The sequence below is a fragment of the Puccinia triticina genome, chromosome 6A (assembly GCF_026914185.1).
Source record: "Puccinia triticina chromosome 6A, complete sequence".
NCBI classification, from domain to species: Eukaryota; Fungi; Basidiomycota; class Pucciniomycetes; order Pucciniales; family Pucciniaceae; genus Puccinia; species Puccinia triticina.
The window spans coordinates 6,330,201-6,350,306 of NC_070563.1; the positions used below are offsets into that span (position 1 = coordinate 6,330,201).

General features: G+C 46.7%; 4 protein-coding genes across 4 annotated transcripts; 2 read left to right on the forward strand and 2 right to left on the reverse strand.

The window, feature by feature from the left end:
- Positions 1–554: 554 nt before the first annotated feature.
- PtA15_6A722 (uncharacterized protein) lies at positions 555–1,497 on the forward strand (the record flags this gene model as incomplete). Its single annotated transcript, XM_053170458.1, has 5 exons — positions 555–762; positions 849–944; positions 1,050–1,178; positions 1,267–1,359; positions 1,430–1,497. 5 exons carry the CDS (start codon positions 555–557, stop codon positions 1,495–1,497), a joined length of 594 nt encoding a protein of 197 aa, XP_053021647.1.
- A 1,540-nt stretch (positions 1,498–3,037) lies between these two features.
- Positions 3,038–4,930, reverse strand: PtA15_6A723 (uncharacterized protein; the record flags this gene model as incomplete). The annotated part of the gene is made up of 7 exons (XM_053170459.1): positions 3,038–3,166; positions 3,266–3,531; positions 3,615–3,940; positions 4,028–4,075; positions 4,151–4,405; positions 4,480–4,524; positions 4,800–4,930. The coding sequence occupies 7 exons, from the start codon at positions 4,928–4,930 to the stop codon at positions 3,038–3,040; spliced, it is 1,200 nt and encodes a 399-aa protein (XP_053021648.1).
- A 7,169-nt stretch (positions 4,931–12,099) lies between these two features.
- Positions 12,100–13,618, forward strand: PtA15_6A724 (uncharacterized protein; the record flags this gene model as incomplete). The annotated part of the gene is made up of 4 exons (XM_053170460.1): positions 12,100–12,254; positions 12,339–12,996; positions 13,068–13,341; positions 13,416–13,618. 4 exons carry the CDS (start codon positions 12,100–12,102, stop codon positions 13,616–13,618), a joined length of 1,290 nt encoding a protein of 429 aa, XP_053021649.1.
- A 394-nt stretch (positions 13,619–14,012) lies between these two features.
- PtA15_6A725 (uncharacterized protein) lies at positions 14,013–15,408 on the reverse strand (the record flags this gene model as incomplete). The annotated part of the gene is made up of 5 exons (XM_053170461.1): positions 14,013–14,423; positions 14,499–14,572; positions 14,679–14,921; positions 15,018–15,279; positions 15,355–15,408. The coding sequence occupies 5 exons, from the start codon at positions 15,406–15,408 to the stop codon at positions 14,013–14,015; spliced, it is 1,044 nt and encodes a 347-aa protein (XP_053021650.1).
- Positions 15,409–20,106: the final 4,698 nt, after the last annotated feature.

The window sequence follows — 20,106 nt, forward strand, 5'->3', positions numbered from 1 at the left end:
TTTCCCAATACCCAATGTTAGTATGTAAACATCAAAATAATGCTTCGCCACTGGCCCTACAGTAGCAACCAGTTCGCGGCACAGCCGGCGCCGAGGCAAAGGAATGCGCTGCCGTGGCGTACTACACAAATACAGCGTCCCAATAACGCCCAACCACCTCACCTAGCCAAGCATCTTTGGCGGTCGTTGGAAAACGAAATGAAGAAAATGGTTGTCCCCTCCTTCCCGGAAAGTCCGTTTCGAGGAGGAGAGGAACTTCCGGGCCATGTTGTGGACTCGCGACGGTCCATCTTTGGGCCGGCCGGGTGGCAGTTGGGGTCGTATGCGCCCCCTGGGCTCGTGGCGTCCGGCGTATTCCTTGGCCTGGCGGCTGTGTGCCGCAACCTAAGTACTGCCAGTGCCTCTTAATTGGTAACGACGGTTCGCCCGGGTCACGGGTGTGTATATAAATACCACTCGAAGTCCTCTTTCGCCGCATTGCACCATTTACATTCACCAAAAAATTCCACATTATTTCTTCTTTTGAGGACTTCTGGGTAACCTTCACCAGCAACATGTTTCCAGCCGGTTCAATCTGGAGACTTTACGCCGTTTCGGCCGTGATTGCTCTCGTTAGCCTACCAGCCGTGGAGCTTGCCGAAGTCCAACGACACCCCCTTTCACGAAGAGCCGCGAAGCCGCCACCAGTCGGAGCGCCAGGCACGAATATTCGCTGTGGTAACAGCTGGAATGCAACAGCTTACATACCAGCAGGCCATAGCTGTAAGCTCCCAAATCATGTGATTGTGTTTCAATAGGAAGTTACCAAGCTCTGACTCTCGAAACACGACTATTTACTTTGTCTACAGCTTGCATAGCAGACGATGGTCTACCTTACTTTTGTATAACGTCTACATGCCATCTAGAGAAACGAAGAGACCCGAAAACAGTCCCCGGCTTCCGTCGTAAGTTTGATTGTTCATTGGGCGCTTGGTAAAATATTTGACAGTGCAGAACTAAGACAAATAATCTTCTCCTCCCCTTAATTTTACTGTCTTTCCGTTCATCAGTCGAGGACTGGGCGTTTATAGGCTGCACACGGTACCCCGATGAACAAGATGCACAAGATGTGAAGCCTGTAGAAGTACCACTAATGCATCCAACCCAATTCTGGGCTGATAATCGCAGGAGACAGTTAGGTGCGTGGTCTAGCGCTATTTTTTTTTTGAATATATGTTTAAAAGTTGTGAAGTTCATCCCACTCATTTGGAAACCTTCGGGCTATAGTGGCTAGGGGTCGGGATCCATCAGGTGATCAAAAGATACGTCCATACAAATGCGGGTGGACCGAACCTCTTGATATCAACAACCAAAGAATTGGTGAGTCCAAGCTTTGAATTCTGAGCAATACCGAGTTCATTTGCTAAAATCATCCTACCACTCTCCCCAGTGTGTGGTAGATGTACCCGCCAAAACTTCAAAGATCTGAATCCGCCGAAGATCCCTGGGGCGTGGTGAAAGCTGAGGCCCCCTCCTCCAATTTGCTGACTCAAAGCACCAAGAAAGACTTTATCTCTTCTGCCCATTCTCATCTTCTCATGCTCATCTACCCATTCTAGACTCCGGGTACTTGTCGATTTATCTGCCCGTCCTGACTTTTCCATTTGCCATGACGTTTCTAACCGGGAATTAGCTCAATGCTTACTACTATGTTGACACAAATGCACCAAATCTTTTTTCTGTATCTTTTTCACAAGTGTTGTAGACAGTTATTTTGTCATTTTGGAGCCATCTTTTGACTGGACAATATCAAGACTTGGAATTTCCTTGTCACATTTCTTCTTCCTTATTGTATAAATTTCTTCTTTTATTCACACATGTTGGATGGATGGGAAGACTGCCTAGGAACTCAATGTATAGAGGAGGGATAGAATTTAATGAAGCTGCGTAGTATACAGCCCCGATTTTTTTGCCCAGTAATCTCAGGGACAAAAAATGTAATACATCAGATAAGCTCTCATCAGCTTTACAAAAGCGCTACATGATACATCCCAGGCTACAGTTTGGCCAGAACAAAAAATGGAGTTGAATGTTTTCTCTTCTTTTTTGTGTTTGTGGACTCAAGATCACCCAACACTCCAAGATCGAGTCATCCGTGAGTGCCGGAGGCACAAATTTTGCGAAAGAGTACCAATGCTAACATGAGCCGCTTTCAAAAGAATACAAACATTGATCATACTTGGAGAAACGTAATCCTTGTTGGCAACTACGAAGATATGGTTGATTGCCAGACATTTTAAGGTTTGATATTTTAAAAAGCTTTCATCAAAGATTGTCCATTTCTTTTCATGCAAGCTACATAGCAGCGGCGTGTACTTAAACAGCGGGGTTGAGAAAGGAGAGAGAAAACAGTCCAAAATAATAAACCAGTTTTTTGTGAGGTTTTTTTAAGATAAAATACTTGATGTGAGATAAGATAGCGGATCAACGGAGGAGAGAAAGAGCTAAAATTCGGGTAATCCTTTCCTAGCACGATTCATTGACAAGAAGGAGATATGAGACCAAGTGAGGTCTCTAGCACCACGACCAGCGCCGTTGACCCGATCGAATTGTTCATGCATGGATCCGTTTGGTTGGATGTGATTCCTAACGATCTGTACAAATTGGTCCCCGATCATCCGTGCAGTCATGTTTTGACTTCCTCCTCCTATAAGCTGGGTTTTCGGATTCAGCCGGTACAGGTATTCTGCCATCGTCAATGTCGTTATGAACCATGGGTTTGCGATGCTCGTCGAAACGCCATCATAAATCTGGGTTTAAAGAGAGTAACGTGGTCAAAACATTATACATTTCAGTTGATCTTGAAACTTCTTTCGTTTTTCTGTTGTCTAGGTGACAAAGACTTACATCTTCAGGGTATCTTCCGACGGCTTTAGCAATTAAGTCGTGGTATCTGCTGTTCAGAGGATATGTTTTTCTACCATTCGAGAAAGATTCATTGATGTACACAGCAATTAGTATTCGAATAGCCGCATTACTTTGCAAAAGTGGTTACAACTTACGCCATGGACTCCAATATAGCGTGGAAGGTATTGACCATTTTGTCGGAATCCGGTCTGAACAACTCCGGAGTTTGTGTTCCAGCATGCAAGCAGCCCAGCAAGGTTCCGACATCTAAGCCAGATTTCTGAACCGAGGCGCAGAAAGATTGAGGAGAAAAGCACAGGTCAGTCGACTGGATACTGAACGAGACACATAGAATGGATGAAAGATGGGTAGGACAGACCTTTCCATGAGAATCGACAAAGTTTCGACTGGCTTGAATGTATCTTGCTTGCTTGTCCCAAAACAAGTCGAGTTGAGCGCCAATCTGATCAGCTTGCTTTTGGTACCAAGCGGCTGCCCCATGGTCTTCCATCTTCGTCGCAAAGCTCACACCATCCTTTAGCGCTCGGTGAATCACGGCAAAGGTGAAGAAGTGGGAACCATTGACTTCTTCCCATAAATCAAACGAGCGTTCTTTCCAGCTGTTCGAAATGTATTCGAGATCGGCTAGTAGAATAGTTGTTAATGGAATCAAAATCAGAAACTTCTCTTGATAACGAAGATAGAGAAGAAGAAAAACCTTTGCTTACCCTTTATCACGGATCGAGATCTCCATTGGCCATCGTACAAGACACTTTTCACATATTGTGCAGCTTCTGGGCCACCAACACTGAGATAGGCAAGCGCAAATTTGATATACACCGTAGCTCTAAGGGCTGGTCCATCTCTTTGTGGTCTACCCCAAGGACCAGTAAAAGCCGAGCCGTTGACGAAGTACTTGGGCTCCCCGAGACCACCAGCCGCGCCATAAGATGAACGCTGTATGACTTGAGTGGCCGAAATAGTTTGCTTGATCAGAGCCAAAAGCTTCGGATCATGCGACTGCTGGTATCGCCAAACGATCTCCTTCAACACTCTTTTTTCACAGCGAAACGTTTATATTTAACAAACTGGTTAGCATATCTAGAATCACTAACGAATATGAAGATCGAAATTGACAAACATGGATGTATCACGAGTCCAGCTGTAGTAGTAATCGGGCTTCGAGGTTCTGTTTGTAATATGTACAGAACACTTGGTCAGATGACGAAAACATAATCGAGCGCAGATGTACCTAAGGACTCACGAACGAGAGGCGACGATGATCCCAGGTAAGGCTCCGTTAGGGGAAATGTTAGAGAGCGCGTTTGACCAAGACAGCTCGGCTTGTTTGCCAATCCACGCATCCAGGTCGGAGTGCTGGGGCTGCTGCTGTCGGCCCGGGTAAGTTGGGTTGGTGTTTAGTGGAGGAGCTCCAGTGTCAGCCAGGCCGACATCTAGCAAGAGCAAGTGGGCCAAGAATGCGAGGAATAACATGAGGGAAGATCGAGAACTGTAAGCTCTGAAGAGAAAGTGGAGAATTGTTCACAATCAGCGACACTTGTTGGAGTCTTGGAGTCAGGGGATTGAGCTTACCTGGGAGTTGTCCGTGCTTTGCGATCTGAAAAAGTCGAGCTTAAACTACCAGCCATAACGGACAAAGAGAATCACAAGACAAGATCAGTCCATCATTTTACATAAGTATATCTCTCTACGTGCAAGGGGGATAAGACTGACGAAGATCAAACACAGACAGACGTGCGAAATACTCTGATGAATGAAGAGGGAATTTCCAAGTAAAGGAGGTCTACACTGCGTAACTGGCTATCATTCAAACTTCCGATGAGGGGGGGAAGATGATCGATAGCCAGTTGGTAGGAAGGCAGCCTTTATATAACCAATTTGTGCCACCCGACTTTGCGAGCTCCATCGTAGTGCCGGTGACGATGACATGTGAGGCGGCAGACGAAGGTCCGACATAATCCCGGTGAAGTGAATCGATGGCCGAGTTCCAGTCGCAGCTCCGGTCTTTGCTGGGCCAGTGCATAACTCAAGCGGGGCTGGCATGCACTTCGGCTAAGAGCTGTCAAAAGATATCACATTCATCAACAGATGCGACGCGTCGTCTGCATCTCTCAGCGGCGATATGGCCAAGGTGGCTTGCTCAATCGGAGATTTACATCGCCGGCAGCACTCTCTTTGGAAAAGTGCATCGCCGCTGGGAAAACCCTTTAGTCGCTTGCCGATAAACCCTGCCTTTTCCAACGACAGATCAAGAAGCCACGGAAGAAAATTCAAACAAAAGAACAAAAGCACGCAAGTCAGATAACAAAAAAGCACAGAGAACGCAGAAGAAATAAGAAACAAAAGAAAAGGCTCAATGAGCGCTTACCGAGCGTCATACGCTAGAGTGAATCGATGTGGAGATCGATGTGACCTGGAGTGAAGCGGGCAGCATGAGCATTCTCGGTGGCTATAGGCAGGTTCATGAGTGCCATCACGGAAGCTCAGGCAGCAATTATAAACGCAAATTCGAGATTTTTTCGAAAAGTAACTGAAAAGATTTTCAAAAGAAATTACAATTTTATTTTATTTTATTTTCTTTCAAATATCTTTTGATTGAATTTCAGATCATTGGGTGCAGTTATGAACACCCAATGCCACGCGTCCACAAAGCGTGTACATAAGACTCAAGAGCCTGTAGCCAGTGTACCACGCAAGCCACCTCCGTTATTGGAACGGACATGGCTTAATCATGGAGCCTCTCCACCACACTGCAATACATAGCCAGCCTCCTGGGGTTTCTGCAGCGCCAGTATCCTCCTGGGTGGAACAAGACAATTTCTGAGTCGTCTGCCAAAGCCACACCGCTCACGATGCTACCTCCCCCGCTCCTCAACATCAACACCTCGAATCAGTTGATGGCCTTTTGGTTCTCCAATCAGCACCCGCACGAAGAGGTTTATATACGAGCAACCCGGCAGGCGTTTAAGCGACCCCCCCCCGATGGGAGCCATGGAACGATCCCCTCATGCCACACACAAGATTTGTTGAATATTTCCGGATGTCCTTGGCCGATTTCCACTGGCTAGCCGACAGCTTACGAGATACTTTGCAGCTCAATCCCTTGCGGCGTGGAGATCCGCTATCCGTGGAGGCTCAGGTTGCCGTTGGCCTTTATCGGCTTGGCCACGGGTCCTGTTATGTTACGATTGGCCACGTTTTTAGCATTGGCAAGGAAACGGCTGATAAAGCGTCTGCGCGGTTTGTTACTGCCGTCCTGCAGACGTTCAGGTTGAATACCGTCAGGTGTGTGCTTCTGTAATCCTCTCCCAACGTCTATGACTGATCCCTCCCATTGATTCCAGCTTTCCTCGTCTGGACAATCATGAACAATGGGATGAGATCAAAGCATCTTTTGAAGAGAAGCATGGAATCCCGGACATTGTTGGTGCGATTGACGGGACGCACATCCCGTTGGCCATGCCGGCAGAGGATTGCTGGAAAGGGTATGTCAATAGGAAAAGTTGGTCGTCCATTGTGTTCCAATGCGTCGTGGACGGTGACGGTAACTTCTGTAATGTACATTCATTAGCTCTATTTTCCCTGCCCTTTGGCTGTTCAGCTTGGGTCACTGATACTTTTGGTTCAGGTCAGCGGGGGTGCCCCGGGCTCCATGCACGATAGCCGACTGTTTCGGCGTTCACAACTGGGTCATAGTCTTTCACCAGCCTCGCCAGTTGCGCTGATGATACCTGAGGGCTCTTACCTCATAGGCGACGCCGGCTATCCATCTAACGTCAGGATACTGGTACCGTATCCTTCACTGGCGCGCGAAGACAATGTGGATTTCAACTTCATCCACTCTTCAACCAGGATGATTGTCGAACGGGCCTTTGGTCAGCTGAAGAATGGATTCCGGATCCTCCTGACGGCACAAAAGGCCAAGCCCCTTCGAGCCAGAAATAACACGTTTGCCTGTATGATTCTTCATAATCTCTTACAAAGACGAGGCTCTCTCTACCTTCAAGTATGGGACAAAAGGAGCTCTAATGAGGATCTTTTTAACGAGGTACCCGCGGCCGATGCGCGCGCTGGGGACAGAGCTGGATATCAGCCTAATCCTCCAGTTGAACACATGAACTCAATTAGGGATAGGCTCCGGTCTTATTTAGTGTAGTTAGCTTCTTGTGATTAAAGTAATCCATCAAATCATATGGCAATGCTATTCTTCCAGTGGCGGCTGAGCCGCTGCTTCCAATGCCTCCGCGGCGTCCATGGATCTGATTAAGATCTTATTGCTATTCATCCTGTGGCCGCTGAGCCGCTGCGTCCAATGCCTCTGCGGCTTCCCAAGCCGCCACTTCGTCTAATGCCACCCCCGTTTGACATCCCGCGGCGTCCATGGCTCGGCGGATCCGGGCCATCGCATCACGTGATGCCCTCTGCACGTCATCTGGGGAGTCGTATTCCTCCGATGATATCGTTGAATGACAGGATGACATGGGCTCACGGATGCCCCATGCCGTTTCGGAGGAGTATACCGCCGTGCTCTCATCAGTCCGCTCCGATGACACAAGGACGGGGCTGCTGACGGGTTGGTGATTCTAGCAGTGTTTACCATGGTCAGTGATAGGATCATTGGTGCCCAGCGCCTGAAGATGGTTGCTAACCTGTTTGGATATGGACACATATTCATACCCCTGCTGGGGACGGGTACCATTGCATTGGTCTGCTGATGGGGCTAGCCCGGTCGTGCCAAGGACTCGCGTGTGAAGGGCTATTGTCTCCTGCTCGTTTGAATCCGGGATGCTAGGGTCGTGGGCTGGGTCAAATTGCTGGGAGCTAGAGGCCTTGGGAACACTGGCGGCGTCTTTTGTGTCGCCCATGTCTATGGATGATCCCTTGGCGGTGTCCTTGGGAGTTGGAGGCTGCGCGTCAAACCTAGTAGAAGCCCATGAAACTAGGGATGAAGTGTGGCCCACAGTCCGGGTGGATCCGGACCCCCCCAGCCAGAAGACCTCATCCGGCATCTCCCTGATCAGCCTATTCCGATCCGTCCGGTCAATCCTCTGCCATTGTTCACCCACACAACACATCATCATCAACATTCAAATGACACCAGTCCAAGGAATCTCGTGGAGCTCTGACGGGGTCAACGGTGGGCCTCCTTCAATGACCATACTCATTGATTGGATGTCCACTGGAGACAATTATCAGCGGTGGCATGGATTAGGGTCGCAGGCTGCAAAGCGCGCAATGTCCCAGGAGATACTCAGGGAGTTGGCCGTCTACGGGATTAACAATCGCAAGGCAACAGGTCAGCCCTCCGGCTTATCTGATCATTTGCATGTTCCTCCACTGACGCACCAACCACCATTGTAGAGATATGCCTTTGGATTTTCTTCCTTGAGCAATCCTACAAGGAAGCCGCGGCGTTCCGCCGCGCCTCAGTGGGCTCCCAATGGGGCATTGATCCAACAGGTCGCCGAGTATCCATGGAATGTCAGTGAATGCCAGTGATCTCGGCCGTCATCATTTTCATGGCAATAAAATCCTGACAATGCCTCTGATCCTCCACACAGCTCATACCCGGCGCATTTGCAGGCACTGGGATCGACTTAACCCAATTTTGGCCCCGTACGAGGCCATCTCAATGGAAGATTGAATCAGAACTTAGATCCCATATTAGAGCTTTTACCAACTTCTTCTGATTAGAGACATGTTCCGAGACACTTAGAAGCAAATAGATAACAGCTATTTTGCCAACAGTATAATGCTTTTCTGATAGAGAAAACAAGGAGAAACCTCGAGAATAATCAGCCAAAGCTACTGGAGAGTTGCAAGGAAAAGCATATGGAAAAGAATATGGTCCATAAGTAATTCTGATGGGGATAAAATAGAGAATGATCTGTAATAATCTGCAGAAGCCACAGGAGGGTGATAAATCTAGTGATTGACAGCATGCGAGGCAGCGCGTAACATGAGGTACTAATTCCTGTTGGCCAGATTGCCAAGCATGGTCAACATGGCAGTCTCAAATAGTTGCCGGGATTTCTCCTGTGCGGCCCGATCGGATGCCATGCGCTCCTGGTTGGCCTCATATCTTCGTGCCTCTTCACGCGCCCGACGATCATCCTCTTGAACCTGAGCTTGTTGTTCGGCATTCTCGCGTTCCAACTTGAGATGGCCCTCGGCAATCGCCCGTGCGGCCTCTGCATCCTTGAAGGCCGCCGCCCGCGTGGCTTCTTTCTGATCCTCGCGCTTCTCGGCGTGTGCACGTTCATCCGCCCGCAACTGGTCCTGTCGCCGGCGATCCTCGTCCTGTCGCCGGCGATCCTCCATCATCCATAGGCTTGACGTCTCCTGGGCCTTTTGCATCATCACGAGCATCCCGGCCGCAGTGGTATCTTCCGGCTTGACGACCTCAGTACGACCGCGGCGTCGTGCAGACAACTCGACAACCCTTGGGGGCTGCGGGGCCGGCGGCATTGGCAAGCTAGTTGGAGGGCGGTTCAATGGCTGAGATGAAGGGATTGGCGGGAGAATTCCCGCGGGCTGAGTCAATGGCTGCAACAAAGGTAGAACGAAAGGGTTTGTGTCAACCCCAGCCGCCTCTGCCGCCTCAGGTTCTGGGTCGGATGGAGGATCGAGGGCTAATTCTGCCGCGGTCAACCCGGCCTTGCCTTGGTGGTCCCGGGCGGCGGTTGCGGCATCCGAGTTGCTGATTGGGTCCTCCCCACCCCCCTCTGGGCCAATGTCAGCGACCAAGGCCGCCAAGTTGTTCGAGATCTCTTCATGCCCGTAAGCTACCGTGGCCGCGTTGTCACCATGCATTGAGGAGATGTAATGCCAATACTGGAAGAGAGCAGATGGATTGGCCACGCATCCCATAGAGATAATGAGCACAAAGGGAAACTCACCAATGCAGGAAAGCTCTTCTGAGTGAGTACTACATATAGCCCACCACTGCCCGAATGGGATAGCATATCGTACACCTCCTAGGTGCGCATCATGGCAGAGAGTGCATCAGTTTCCATGTGCACGGATCCAGTAAGAGCTGCCTACTTACTTTCCAAACTCCCATAACCACTCGGTAACGCCGGGCCAGGCTGTCCTTAACCCGGTCCGCTATCAAGGGGTAAGCCTCGCGCGCTGGATTGCATTGGTTATAGTAAGTCACCCAGTTCATGTAGCCTGGGCGGACACGATCAAGCTCGTCAAACTCTGTTTTGACCTCGTTGTACCACTGCAATAGTTCCAGAGTGGCTTCCTCCGTCCACAGCGAGCGAGGCGTTGGCAGAGGCGTTTCTGCGGCTATGATGGCCGCGCGAACACCCTTGTGTAGGTTCTTGAGGCGCACCGCTTCAAGCCGCTTGGCCGTGATCCTGGCGCGATCCGCCTGCTTTTGAGCCTTGAGGGCCTCAGCAGCGTTGATTTCCGCCCGGGTTCTGTTCTGCCGGCGAGTCGACGATGATGCCACTCGGGCTCGAGTCGACGATGATGCCACTCGGGCTCTGCCTCTAGATCCCCCGCCACGAGATCCACCGCCACGAGTGGTGCAGGGGCCCCTTGCAAAAGCATTAGTAGGGCTGATACCTGCTTGCAAACCTGTGATTGCCTGCGCAGATTGGCCAACGGTATTGTTGTTTGAAGACCCCAAAGAACCTGGGGTCTGGAGCAATCCGGCCGGGGTGTTGGAATTGACAGGCGTGCGCTGTCCACGGTTAGGCAAGACCGGTTCGTGGTCCTGAGGTGAGTTGGGATTGTCGACGTGGGCTGACCCTGATAATAGGGCAGGATCAAGGCCAAAAGAGGCAGAGCCTTCAATATCTTGATGCTGCTGAGTGGACATTGTGTCAGATGGCAGTGGATGGATGATGGATTGTGGGGTGAGCAGATATGGGAGTCGGATGACTGTTGGTGGTGCAGAGGGGATGATGGATGGCGGATGGGGGAACTATGTGAAGATGGCTTGGTTGGGCGGTTTCATAGCTCTGCCGACCTCCGCCGCCCCAAAATACAGGAAATAGTATTGGGCACGGCACCAATGACCTGCAAACGGTACAGATGTACAATTCATCTATACTCATAAATGACTTTCGGAAATTTGAAAGTTTCAATCCCGCCTCCTGCGGTTCTGAAGATTTTTTGTAGTATTTTTGAAATAAAATACATTTCAAAAAAAGTTGAATAGAACTTTGGGAAAAGTTTGAATACTTTCCAAAAATATTTCAAAAAGGTGTTTATAATTGCTGCCTCAATATCACCAAATTCTTTGGCACGCAGGCTACAAGGAGGATTTAGGTCCTCAAAGAAGACACCTCTCTCAGCCAGCTACTTCACATCCTCTAATTCCTTGCGATGAATAAGCACAGATAAAACACCTGATTGAAACTTGGGTTGGATAGCAATCAGGTGTCCCAATCTCACTATGGATTGTTAACTGGGTAGCCTGGCGGTGGTCAGCGGGCTGTGTGATGTCCGGCCCCCAGGACATACAGTTCAATCGGGTTTCCTTTAAAACCTGGAACTATATATAGCCCGGGTGGATTTCTTCTGTGCCGAAACAAGTACGGCACGGATGAAGCAAGCTGATCAAGGGTCGTAGAAAATATTCGCACTCCATACATAATCATAGTGCACAAATCCGAACCACAAGCGAAGCTCAGATCCTCTACTTCTGTGGCGATTTGTGAGAACAAGTGACGATTGGGGAGTTGACCAATTCCCTCTTGTTGAATATTGGCCCATTAACCCAATCGTCATACTTCAGATATCTGCGGGGAAGAGAACCAGGAGGAAAATTCCCAGCTTGAAGAGACCACAGTCCTCCCGACGCTAGCTTTCGGTTTTTCGAAACTTGATAGTCGACTTCACTGCAGTGAAGTCTATAGAATCTCGTTGATTGACGATCAAAGTCTAAACTGCGTTTGGGATGATGCGTTGTGCGTTTGATTCGAAAAGCTGTCGGGTCCAAAGTATTGAAAGCAATCGCGAAACTGCTTTATCCGCTTGGCTCGCGGAGTGCACTGGAAAGTACTCCCCCAGAATGTTGCCTAAATGTTGCCTAGATGTTGTCTAAATTGTTGCTTTGGATGCGTGTAGACCTGGATGTATGCGGGCACATACCCGCGTACTTTCTTGACTGAAGAACTGAATGCTTTTTAACATCGATGTCCCTCAGTCGCGATTTTTTGAAATGTAACACCCAAAATGAGTTTCCTATATAACTGGCTCCAGCCTGAGCAGCATCGGGCCCATCCCGACTGTAAGCTATCCTCCAGATCGAGCTCACTAAATCTCTTGAGAGCCATAAACTCCTACCCCCAATACCACCAAAATCGCCCGCCCAGTGCTTGTATGAACACGTGAGTACCTCAGCCCTATATCTCTCAGGTGATTATTTCTGACTTCTTTCGTCCTGCCTGCTGACCCTTTATATTCTCATCAAGACTCTTCAACCGATTCAAGAAACTATTTTCACCAATGGGCAAGATCACCGAATTTCTCTCACCCCGAAGCTCTCCTCGCAAGGGACAGGTAAAGCCGGAGGAAGAAAAAGAAAAGCGCACCGCACCCCGGAAAACCAAAGCCGATTCACCCAAGAAACCTGCCAGAAAGCTGAGAAAGCCTCGAGACGAAGCATCCATCAAGACCCGATCGAGCGCTGGTAGCTTAGCATCGTCTTTCGTGCTCGTGTCCTCGCAAGAGACTTTCCTCTGCGAGACAAGACCAACTCAGGGTCCATCCAATGCAAACTTACCTCCAGTTTCTGAATCACCGTCGCGCGAAGAACCCGCTCACCCCAGCATGGTCCCCACCTCAAGAGCTGTTTCGGGCCTTCGTAAGAAGTCCCCCACACGAACACCGATGTCCCGTGCGCCTATCCAAACCAGAAGCCGAACGGCAGCCTCTCAGCACCAGTCAGCAGCACCTGCAGAGGTCGCTTCAAGTGAAGACGCGCATGACGTACAGAGATTCTCTTATCCAGTAGAGATTTTGTCAGTGGATCCGGTCAGCACCCAGGCAGGCAGCTCAACTGCTCAGATCCTCGATATTGAGGGATTTCATACCGATTCAATGGGACCTAGTAAGAGGCAAAACAATGACGTGTGTTCCCCCCTTTTGATTGAGCGGAGTACATGACTCTCTAACTTATCTTCGAATGCGACATTTTGTAGATGGTCATTTACCCCGACAGTTTTCCTGGCGTCAAGAACATAAAAAATGCATGGAATATCTTCGACAACTTCGCGGTGCCTCCATCCGCCTTTGCGACTCCCCAGCCTTTTGCTGCTCCTCAGCCAGTCCCTCGTGTCGATAGCCCTCCCAAGAAAAGACGGCTTCTTTCTCGAAAGACTAACCAGAGAATCGACTGGTTCAGCCATCCATCGAGACCGAAGCTCGAGACAATCCCGGAATCCCAGTCGTCGGACGCTGAGACTCTGAGTGAAAGTAAGCCTTCTTTTCCCAATAATATCGACACATTTTGTATGAAACTAATTTAACTTTGGTTGGATTTATCGAAGATGAAAGCAGGCTTTCTCTTTCTCAGAGCAGCTCAAAAAGATTCTCGGCCTCAACTCCACCGCACTCCCACACGGAGACCGTTGGCGGATTTAGCTCTCCTGCCCAGAGTACCTCTACCCAGAACTCGCAGAAGGCTACCAAGCAAGACCCGAAATTGATTCTATCCAAACTGTTCCAAATGATGGAGGAAGACTCTATTTAAGCACTGATCTTTTTCAATCCGTGATTTTCTATCATCTTTCCTCCAGTATTCTTGTTCATCATATAATAACCAGCTCTCCATTTCTTTGTATGTTACCCCTTGATGCAAGAGCATAACAAGATTTTGTATATTAGTTTTTTTATGTCGTCCCCTAGCTTGCCTCTTCCGAGGACAGGCGGCCTCTCAAAATTCCTAAAGGATGACACTTGAACTGTAAACACATCTCTTCGCAACCTGTTGTATACTTGATAGTTTTGTAATTAAATTTTATTTTCCATTTCAGTAAAAATGTGGGCTTTGTAGGCTTATATTCTGAGTTTCACGGCGACCCTTGCTGAAAGCTGATGGTGGAATGAGTCATCCTAGCCATATTTCACGCAGGTTACTCCTTTCCTTAGAATCGGGCCCCGAGGTCGATATAATTTTGAACAGTATCTACAATGATTTCATCGAATTCCCTGATCCTGATACCAAGTTCTATCTTCGCTTTGTCAGAGTTAAGAGCGTAAACTTCTTCTGGGCGATAATGCTTCCCTGGTCGTCCGGTAGGAACTTGCCCCGAGGCGTGGGGGATCTTTTGACGTATCGTATCCACGATGCGCTGGTTATCGTAAACGCCTGATGCGACTATGAATCTACCGCTTGCCATTCGGGAAATGGCTTGGTAATGAGCCTCGGCCACATCACGCACATCTGAAAGACAAGGGAAGCGTGTAGGCGGTACTTCTCCGTGCGTGTTTCCTGCAAATAAGTCGTACAACTGGCGTGAGGATTCATTCAGGCCACTCAGGTTTTCGGTGTGAATCTGGCTTGAATAAAAATTTGTCACACAATTATTCAGAATTGTCACTTTTTGAGACCCTAATTAGAAAACACCTACGACTGGACCAAATATCATTGGCGGACAAATGGTAGCCAAATTCCAAGGTGCACCCGCTTCTTTAACTCTCCACGCTACAAAAAGAATGGACACGGATCAGATTGTATTCCATTTCTCCATCAGATCAAATCCGAATAATATTTTGTAAACATGAAATTTGTAGCAGGGAGCAAGGCCTACCGGCTTCTTCCGCCAGTTTCTTAGATGCGCAATACCAAAGTGAGGAATCAGTACTTGCATCAGCGGCCTCATAGGTGATTGGGAGCCAGTCGGCCTCCGAGTAAACTCTTCCACCTTGCTTTTCGGGAGGCTCCGTGTGATCGACTACCGATACGAAAGAGGAAGTAACAACGACGGCCTTGATTCGAGGAAAGCCTTGAGCAGCCTTGAGGACGTTCAGAGTCCCCTCAATCGCTGGTCCAGCTGAAAATCAGAAAAAATTGGGCAAACACATTCTTTCAATGGGATGTTCATCCAAGGCGTCGCTGAATCTATCCAGAAAAAGAACAAAACTCGCACCATAATCGGAAAACTTCTTGCCGTCGAAATGAAAAGGGCTAGCAGTATGCGCGAGGGCATCAACACCGCACAAGATTGGATTGAAGTCGGCCTTGCTGATGTCTTCAACGACTGCGAATTTTATTTTGCCATCTTTTGCAAATGATGAAAAACCTGGTAAATCGAGTAGGCTTTCGCCTTTCTCGGCTGATCGCACCGTACCGATCACTTCCCATCCATTATCCAGGAAGGTTTTTGCAACATGAGCTCCAACAAAACCACTCTATATTAACGATAAAATAGAGTCATCGCATAAGTGAAATCGTCTGTCTTGGTTTGCCGAATAGTATTTACTCACAATACCTGTGATTAGAACTTTCTGAGGTTGGGGGCTGTTCTCTTTAAATGGCATTGCGCTGAAATACGTGGATCTCAAAAAAGTTCTATGTGAAGTTGAAAATTCCTGCCGAAGCCCTCACCACGATGTGACTTGAGCCATCTTATACAAATGCTCTTTCCATCACATCCAAGTACACTGCAGGGGGAATCCGGACCATGCAATCTTGCTTGGGGTCGAACGTCTAAGGACCAAAGACCATGCAATCTTGCTTGGGGTCGAACGTCTAAGGACCAAAGACCATGCAATCTTGCTTGGGGCCGAACGTCGGTCTAGGACCAAAACCCCTACACACCGGGACAGGTTCCTGCAGATCCAGCCCGTCAAATGTCGGTTGGGGCTATAATGATAAAATTGAGGTCAAAATGACCCCAGGCTAACCGCTATGCGACCCAGCCCGGCAAATACCTGACTCCAAGGCGTCAAATGACCGGCTCGGTCAAAATGGCGGCTGAACATGAGACCCCATGGCCGCCTCTTGTACCACTCATTGAGATCCCACCAATGCCGGGACCCACTGGTCATTAAGAGGAGTCCCTTGATTGACCCTCCTCTTGATGGTCAGATGAACCGGTCACATCGATGAGCATATTATGTACTCCTCTCAATGACCGAACCAATCCAGTCTTGTAGTTTCACTGGCAAAGAATTGGTCTTTGTTCCTCCTTGCTTTTTTACACCACTCCTGCCACTGGCAGTATTTGATCTATTCTTCCCTATGTATTTTTTTGTTGTCATGAGAAAATAACATTTATTCATGTTTGGTTCTCCTAGTCTTGAAAGTGCAAGGTTCATCAAGCCTTTCCCAAAAATAATTTCACTACTAAACACAGTAGGAGACAATTTATATACTTCAGTGGGAATTTTGTTGACTGGATTGCACTTTAATTTAAGTCTTGATGTCCCAAGGAGTTTTTCTTTCCAAGTTCTCTTGAGAGAATGGATGAATTTTTTGCTCTACATTGACATATATGGAAGGAATTTGGACTCAATCAAGCCAGGGTGAGAAGATATAATTTCTGAGAAGAATTAGCAGCAATTCTAAAGAATTGGAAGCTTGAAAGCAGGGTCTACAAAGCCAAGGCCTCTATCAAGAATGGTTTGGATTTCCTCTTCTGATACATCATACAATCTCAAGGGTGTCTTTTAGATGAGTCAAAACTCCCACAATGGGCAAGGGAAAGCATGTCATATTATTACTTTGGTGTTACCAGGCGTGTTGCAGAATTTTCATTATATTGAACTTCAACCTAGCTAGTGTATTTTGGCATCCAAGGATATCATGAGTGAGTAATCAAACACTAAATTGGTTGGATGAATCATTGGCATGTGATAATTTATAGTGTTATCATAATCACTATGTATCTCCAAGTGTGGCATGAAGATTTTCTGTTAGTATCACCAAGTCCTATACCTGAGGTCCTTCACTGTTATAATCAATTCTGCTCTGATGCAGCCTGCCAACCAAAGACAACTGAGTTTGAACCTGGTAACATGACAAGCAATGTAAACACATAGAAGACTTGATCCCAGGATACATGTCAATAACACCAACTTTGGTGACCGTAAAGTGAATTGAGCACCCTAAAAAGCAACAGCGCACTTATCTCAGTTGGTAAAAAGCATCAATCATGAAGTTTGAGGACACAGGTTCAAATCCCATAGGGCACAACTTGAATTTTGGTTTCTGACATTCACAGTGGATACATACAACACTGAAACAAGTACGATACATGGAGCGTATCTGGTAAACGTGTTTCATTGAAGATGGAGACCTACATGTCCTGTTTTTTTGTTTTCAGCCATCCTATAAATAATCAGGACTAAAAACAAAAAATAGGACTTGTAGGTCTGTATCTTGAATGAAAAAGGTTTACCAGATACACTCCATGTATTGTACTTGTTTCAGCATTGATACATACTTAGGCTTTGTTTGGAGCCAATATAAATATAGGTGATATAATCATTGGTTAATTCAATGAAAACTACAAACTTCAACATAAAGCCTCCAAATATTTTTTCTAGGCAACCTACAATACTGGTCTCTTCAATTATGAAGTCAGATTCAACTGATTCAGCCATATTCAGTACTGTAGTACCATTATATTTATGGTGTTCAAAGTTGGTTTGCATAATTTTATGCATGCATAAATCATAAAATCATAAAAATATTTTGGTGAGGAAATTTTGTATTACATAATCAGACTGTCACATCCCCTGCAAAAAAGATTTTATGATTTTATGATTTGTGCATGCATAAAATTATGCAAACCAACTTTGAACACCATAATTGCTTTTGACCAAAACAAAGCAATATAATGGTATTATGGTGCTGAAGATGGCTGAATCAGTTAAATCTGACTTCATAGTTGATGAGACCAGTACTGTAGGTTTCCTACAAAAAAAAATTGGATTCTTTATGTTGAGTTATATATTTTTTATTGAATTTACAAATGATTATATCACCTATATTTATATTGGCTCCAAAAGGGGCCTTAAATTCATTACTTACTGCATACACCCCATGTGTGCAGTGTTACAGTACCATTTCTAAACTAGGGGGATTTAAAGTTGGCCATGCATTACTTGCATGCACTTTTGCAAGTTGGTGTTCAAGGATTTCATTGAACACCAAATTCCAAAAAAACATTTAAGCAGGCTTAGGGGGTGTAGTACAGTGTGGCTTGCATGCACTTTTGCAACTTGGTGTAATGGACTTGAACACCAACTTGCAAAAGTGCATGCAAGTTGCATCTAGGGATGCCAATTGGGCGGGCTTGGGCCGCCCGTGGGCCCGCCCAAGTCATGCCAACTTTTTATTGGGCAGGCCAGGCCTGGCCATTTTCTGCCAAATGGTTGCCCACCTCAAACCCGTTTGGCTCCCAGGCGGGCCACGGGCCGCCCACAGGCTGCCCATGGGCCCCAGCCAAAAATTTGAAAAAGTGAAAATATTTATTTTTTTCTTCAGGGTAGTCTGTAGATTAGGGGGTTTCAAAGTTGGCCAGATGCGACTTGCATGCACTTTTGCAAGTTGGTGTTCAACTTCATTCTTGAACACCGAGTTGCAAAAGTGCATGCAAGCCACACTGTAATACACTCCCTAAGCCTGCTTGAAGGTTTTTTTGAAATTTGGTGTTCAATAAAAGCCTTGAACACCAACTTGCAAAAGTGCATGCAAGTCATGCATGGCCAACTTTGAATCTCCCTATTATAAACAAAAGAAAAAAATATACTTAATAGCCTCATAGGCATAAACAAAAGAAAAAATATACTTAATAGCCTCATAGGCATAAACAAAAGAAGTAAATTAGTTAATAATTCCTTGCCAGCTTGCTCGCGTGCCTTGAACCAATCTTGAGTGCAGATTAACACCTCAACAGAATCCTTGCTTAAGCGCATCCAATAATCATCCAGGACCCGTCCACCTGTAGAGAACGCGGACTTGGATGCCACTGAGGTCATTGGAAAGTCCTTGTTGATGTAGTGGCCAGTCACAACCATGTATCTGGTAAGATCAGCAGCGGTCCATAAGTCAGTTGTGAGGGCTATTTGTTGGGCTTGCTGTTCAATCTCGCGGAGAAGCACCGCCTTTTGCTTGTGGAAGATCTTGATGCAATCCTTTTGAATTGACATTTGTCCTGGAACTACAAACTGGGGCTGAGCCTACTTCATGAACTTGAGGAATCCTTTGTGTTCCACCATGGCAAACGGTGACAGCTCTGTTTATGAAGCTTAGGGCAAAAACCCGTCAAAATAAGGGTTTTTAGCCCTAGCACTATAACTGTGCTGATGTAAACACTGGTAATTTAAATTACCAAGCTTGTTACGTGGCAAATATGGCCACTACAAGGGTTTTAACACTCTGTAACAGAGGAGGAATTAATTATGTAATTAATAATATGTAATTATTAATTACAGGGAATTAATTTGGCGTAAAAGTAGGTGGTAAGCGCTTAAACTGATTGGCTGCTTGACAGAGGCGGTGGTCTTACTGCAACTACTTATAAGGATAAAGCTTTTAAATATACTAATAAGGGATTTTTGATGATTTAAAGGGTTTAATCCAGTGTATTTTACGTGCTGGGGAAGGTTTATAAGGAAAAGTGGCTACAAATGTAGCAGAGGAGAATATTCACGGCAAACTTATGTTTATGGGTGGTGATGGTCTGGGGGATCTTTTCCTGAGGGCCAAATAGGCCTCTATTTATAGAGGGGACTTCAGTGGGCGTAAACACTGAGTCCTTTTCTCCCTATGGGAGTATCCAGGGCTGTAGCCGTGAAAAGGGCTTGGCTGTGGGTATTTCAATTGTATTAAAATAGACTAATTTCCCTGACTCTGTCACATGGCATGTTTATAACCAATTGTCATGTGAAAGAGCTTCAGTAGAAGTCTACATAATACTTTCACGGGGTATTTTTACACGAGTAATATTACTCATTATTGTACAACAGTTTATTTTCATGTACTTTAATTGTTTTACTAATTTTTTGTATGTAATACTATTTTTGGGCGCTTTCTGTGGCTAATTCTTAATTATACAATTAGTACATGAAGGAATAGGAATAAGGGGGTACTTTAAGTGGGTGACCCCCCTTAATTTATGATGAGGAATCTGATTCTGCAATAATAATTTAATAATTATTATTATTTACTGAGTTATTGCAGTCTTTTGGATACTTGATGTATCTCTAAGGCTGACAAACGGATACTTG